The following is a 6,112-nucleotide window of genomic DNA, read 5'->3' on the forward strand; positions in this document are numbered from 1 at the left end:
CAATTGACACATAATCCAATAACGCTCTCTGGCCATCTCTCCTACTTACATAAGTATACTTATGTATATCTCGCTTTTTAAACCAGGTATTCCCAATCATCAGTCCTTTTTCAGCACATAAATCTACAAGCTCTTCACCATTTCCATTTACAACACTGAACACCCCATGCATACCAATTATTCCCTCAACTGCCACGTTATTCACCTTTGCATTCAAATCACCCGTCACTATAACCCGGTCTCTTGTATCAAAACTACTAACGTACTCACTCAGCTGCTCCCAAAACACTTGCCTCTCATGATCTTTCTTCTCATGCCCAGGTGCATATGCACCAATAATCACCCATCTCTCTCAATCCACTTTCAGTTTTACCCATATCAATCTAGAGTTTACTTTCTTACACTCTATCACATACTCCCACCACTCCTGTTTCAGTAGGGCTACTCCTTCCCTTGCTCTTGCCCTCTCACTAACCCCTGACTTTACTTCCAAGACATTCCCGAACCACTCTTCCCCTTTACCCTTGTTTAAGTTAAACCGCTATTTATGGCATTCTGTGTTTACTGTGGTTACAGTGTTCTGGTAGGGGGCACCTCATTTGTTTGATGTGTTAGTACTAAATATCTGTGATTTAAGTAGTTGCATATATAGGGAATTTTCTTATATATACATGGTATAGTGGTAAACTATTTCAAAATGCCATTTAAGAAAAAAATGAATTATAAAGGTATAGAACATAATTTCTGTTTTTGAGATTGATATTTTGGAATATAGACTTTGGTGTAATGGGCAAAAGTTGAGGTAAAAAAAGTCAGGAATTTGATATGGAAGATGTAGAACTGGAAAAGAAACTGTATGGTGAATAACTTGAAAGGATGTGTGAAGGACAGAGTAGAAAGAGTGACAGGTAGGATTTCCATAGCCCAGGTTGTGAATGACAAAGATAAAGGAATACATGAACTATGGGTATCAAGAGAAATGAGTGTGCAGATACATACTTTGAGCAGAAAGATTCTCACTCTTATGCATAGCACAATCACTGGTAAAACAGGAAAGACAAGAGTATGCTTCAAGTAAAATGATTGTAGTGAGTAATGTCCACATGGTTGCAGTCTTAAGAGAGGGTGAGGAAGGGGATTGTGAATTCATAGGGTGGCAATGTGTAAGTTATTGCTTCATTTTGTAAATGTTTAGGACTAGAAATATGAATGAAAAATAGGAAGGATAAAAGTTAGAAGATGAATGAAATTATAAAGTTAACTACAAAAAACCTAAATGCTCCATTGCTAAATGTATTGACAGTGTCAATTTTGCATGAAAACTACAGGTGGCAACAAAGGTTTCAGGCACAACAGCAACTACTTCTGCAACAACAGTGATGATTGCCAGTCAGCCAGCCATACAGCAAGGACAAGTTGTACAGCTCCCAATAAGTGAGTTATAAACTTAGAGAATATTACGGTAGGAAAAATTTATTCTACACATAGAGCCATAATAATATGACTTCAGAAATGGCATTGTGCTATTTCATGTGTGGGGGATGGCATTAGTGAGGTAGCACAAGGAAACAGACAAAAGAATGACCCAACCCATCCACATGTATATACATAAAGGCCCACACCCATACATATCCATATCTATACATATCAATGTATACATACACAGACATATTTGCTTTGTCGCTGTCTCCCGCGTTAGCGAGGTAGCGCAAGGAAACAGACGAAAGAATGGCTCAACCCACCCACATACACGTATATACATACACGTCCACACACGCAAATATACATACCTATACATCTCAACGTATACATATACATACACACACAGACATATACATATATACACATGTACATAATTCATACTGTCTGCCTTTATTTATTCCCATCGCCACCCCGCCACACATGAAATAACAACCCCCTCCCCCTCATGTTTGTGAGGTAGCACTAGGAAAAGACAACAAAGGCCCCATTCGTTCACACTCAGTCTCTACCTGTCATGTAATAATGCACCGAAACCACAGCTCCCTTTCCACATCCAGGCCCCACAGAACTTTCCATGGTTTACCCCAGATGCTTCACATGCCATGGTTCAATCCATTGACAGCACGTCGACCCCGGTATACCACATCGTTCCAATTCACTCTGTTCCTTGCACGCCTTTCACCCTCCTGCATGTTTGGGCCCCGATCACTCAAAATCTTTTTCACTCCATCTTTCCACCTCCAATTTGGTCTCCCACTTCTCCTCGTTCTCTCCACATTCTCTCCATGTGACCAAACCATTTCAAAACACCCTCTTCTGCTCTCTCAACCACACTCTTTTTATTACCACACATCTCTCTTACCCTATTATTACTTACTCAATCAAACCTCCTCACACCACATACTGTCCTCAAACATCTCATTTCCAGCACATCCACCCTCCTGCGCTCAACTCTATCCATAGCCCACGCCTCGCAACCATACAACATTGTTGGAACCACTATTCCCTCAAACATACCCATTTTTGCTTTCTGAGATAATGTTCTCGACTTCCACACAGTCTTCAAGGCTCACAGAATTTTCGCCCCCTTCCCCACCCTATGATTCACTTCAGCTTCCATGGTTCCATCCACTGCCAGATATCTAAAACACTTCACTTCCTCCAGTTTTTCTTCATTCAAACTTACCTCCCAATTGACTTGACCCTCAACCCTACTGTACCTAATAACCTTACTCTTATTCACATTTACTCTCAACTTTCTTCTTTCACACACTTTACCAAACTCAGTACCAGCTTCTGTAGTTCCTCACATGAATCAGCCACCAGCACTGTATCATCAGCGAACAACAACTGACTCACTTCCCAAGCTCTCTCATCCACAACAGACTGCATATTTGCCCCTCTTTCCAAAACTCTTGCATTCACCTCCCTAACAACCCCATCCATAAACAAATTAACAACCATGGAGACATCACACACCCCTGCCGCAAACCTACATTCACTGAGAACCAATCACTTTCCTCTCTTCCTACACGTACACATGCCATACATCCTCGATAAAAACTTTTCTCTGCTTCTAACCACTTGCCTCCCACACCATATATTCTTAATACCTTCCACAGAGCATCTCTATCAACTCTTATCATATGCCTTCTCCAGATCCATAAATGCTACATACAAATCCATTTGCTTATCTAAGTATTTCTCACATACATTCTTCAAAGCAAACACCTGATCCACACATCCTCTACCACTTCTGAAACCACACTGCTCTTCCCCATTCTGATGCTCTGTACATGCCTTCACCCTCTCAATCAATACCCTCCCATATAACTTACCAGGAATACTCAACAAACTTATACCTCTGTAATTTGAGCACTCATCTTTGTCCCCTTTGCCTTTGTACAGTGGCACTATGCAAGCATTCTGCCAATCCTCAGGCACCTCACCATGAATCATACATACATTAAATAACCTTACCAACCAGTCAACAATACAGTCACCCCTTTTTTAATAAATTCCACTGCATTACCATCCAAACCTGCTGCCTTGCCGGCTTTCATCTTCCGCAAAGCTTTTACTACCTCTTCTCTATTTACCAAATCGTTTTCCCTAACCCTCTCACTTTGCACACCACCTCGACCAAAACACCCTATATCTGCCACTCTATCATCAAACACATTCAACAAACCTTCAAAATACTCACTCCATCTCCTCGCATCACCACTACTTGTTATCACCTTCCCATTAGCCCCCTTTACTGAAGTTTCCCATTTGTTCCCTTGTCTTATGCACTTTATTTACCTCCCAAAATATCTTTTTTTTCTCCCTAAAATTTAATGATACTCTCTCACCCCAACTCTCATTTGCCCTCTTTTTCACCTATTTTCACATATATACACATGCACATATTCATACTTGCTGCCTTCATTCATCCCCATCACCACCCTGCCACACATGAAATAGCACACACACACACCCCACGAGGCAGCACTGGGAATAGACAAAAAAGGCCACATTCATTCACACTCAGTCTCTAGCTGTCATGTGTAATGCACTGAAACCACAGCTCCCTCTCCACATCCAGGCCCCACAAACTTTCCATGTTTTACCCCCAGATGTTTCACATGCCCTGGTTCAATCTATTGACAGCATGTCGATCCTAGTATACCACATCGTTCCAGGTCACTCTATTCCTTGCATGCCTTTCACACTCCTCTATGTTCAGGACCTGATCGCTCAAAATCTTTTTCACTCCAACCTTCCACCTCCAATTTGGTCTCCCACTTCTCCTTGTTCCCTTTACCTCTGACACATATATCCTCTTTGTCAATCTTTCCTCACTCATTCTCTCCATGTAACCAAACTATTTCAACACACCCTCTTCTCTCTCAACCACTCTTTTTATTATCACACATCTGTCTTACCCTTTCATTACTTACTCGATCAAACCACCTTACACCACATATTGTCCTCAGACGTTACATTTCCGACACATCCATCCTCCTCCGCACAACCCTATCTATAGCACATGCCTCACAACCATATAACGTTGTTGGAACCAATATTCCTTCAAACATACCCATTTTTGCTCTCTGAGATAACTTTCTCGTCTTCCACACATTCTTCAATGCTCCCAGAACCTTTGCCCCCTCTCCACCCAGTGACTCACTTCCGTTTCCATGATTCCATCTGCTGCTAAATCCACCCCCAAATATCAAAACACTTCACTTCCTTCAGTTTTTCTCCATTCAAACTTACCTCCCAGTTAACTTCTCCCTCAATCCTACTGAACCTAATAACCATGCTCTTGTTCACATTTACTCTCAGCTTTCTTCTTTCTCACACTTTACCAAACTCTGTCACCAACTTATGCAGTTTCTCACCCGAATCAGCCACCAGTGCTGTATCATCAGCGAACAACAACTGACTCACTTCCCAAGCTCTCTCATCCTCAACAGATTGCATACTTGCCCCTCTCTCCAAAACTCTTGCATTCACCTCCCTAACCACCCCATCCATAAACAAATTAACAACCATGAAGACATCACGCACCCCTGCCGCAAACCAACATTCACTTTCCTCTCTTCCTACTCATACACATGCCTTACATCCTTGGTAAAAACTTTTCACTGCTTCCAACAACTTACCTCCCACACTATATACTCTTAAAACCTTCCACAAAGCATCTCTCAACTCTATCATATGCCTTCTCCAGATCCATAAATGCTACATACAAATCCATCTGTTTTTCTAAGTATTTCTCACATACATTCTTCATAGCAAACACATGATCCACACATCCTCTACCACGTCTGAAACCACAGTGCTCTTCCCCAATCTGATGCTCTGTACCTATGTTGACCCTCTCAATCAATACCCTCCCATATAATTTCCCAGGAGTACTCAACAAACTTATACCTTTGTAATTTGAACACACACCTTTAACCCCTTTGCCTTTGTACAAGGACACTATGCATGCATTCCACCAGTCCTCAGGCACTTCACCATGAATCATACATACATTGAATATCCTTACCAACCAGTCAACAACACAGTCACCCCCTTTTTTTAATACATTCCACTGCAATACCATCCAAACCCGCCACCTTGCCGGCCTTTCATTTTCAGCAAAGCTTTCTCTACCTCTTCTCTGTTTACCAAATCATTCTCCCAGACCCTCTCACTTTACACACCACCTTGACCAAAACACCCTATATCTGCCACTCTGTCATCAAACACATTCAAAAACCTTCAAAATACTTCCCCCAATTTCCCCTCCACATCATCACTACTTGTTATTACCTCCCCATTTGCCCCTTCACTGATTTCCATTTTTCCTTTTCTTACCCCACTTTATTTACCTCCTTCCAAACATCTTTTTATTCTCCCTAAAATTTTAAAGATACTCTCTCACCCAACTCTCATTTGCCCTTTTTTCACCCCTTGCACCTTTCTCTTGACCTCCATGTCCCATCATTTCCCCCCTATTTTTTTCCCGCAAAAATTGTCCAAATGCCTCTCTCTTCTCTTTCACTAAACCTTTTCCTTTATCCCACCACTCACTACCCCTTTCTAATCCCCACCTTTCCCCCATTTCCATGCCCAAAGCATCTTTTGCCAACCATCA

The 6,112-nt window shown here is 41.7% G+C and overlaps 1 protein-coding gene across 2 annotated transcripts in view; it reads left to right on the top strand.

The window, feature by feature from the left end:
- Spt20 (transcription factor Spt20 homolog) overlaps positions 1 to 5,654 on the top strand; it is a 150,517-nt gene extending 144,863 nt beyond the window's left edge. Inside the window, exon 18 of one of the 2 annotated variants that reach the window (XM_071656370.1) lies at positions 1,329 to 5,654. In XM_071656370.1, the coding sequence (XP_071512471.1) occupies positions 1,329 to 1,438 (110 nt within the window). In that variant the 3' untranslated portion in view covers positions 1,439 to 5,654. The remainder of the gene's footprint in view (positions 1 to 1,328) is intronic. The other variant, XM_071656369.1, reaches the window with a different exon arrangement.
- Positions 5,655 to 6,112: the final 458 nt, after the last annotated feature.

The sequence above is a fragment of the Panulirus ornatus genome, chromosome 62 (genome assembly GCF_036320965.1).
Source record: "Panulirus ornatus isolate Po-2019 chromosome 62, ASM3632096v1, whole genome shotgun sequence".
Taxonomy (NCBI): domain Eukaryota; kingdom Metazoa; phylum Arthropoda; class Malacostraca; order Decapoda; family Palinuridae; genus Panulirus; species Panulirus ornatus.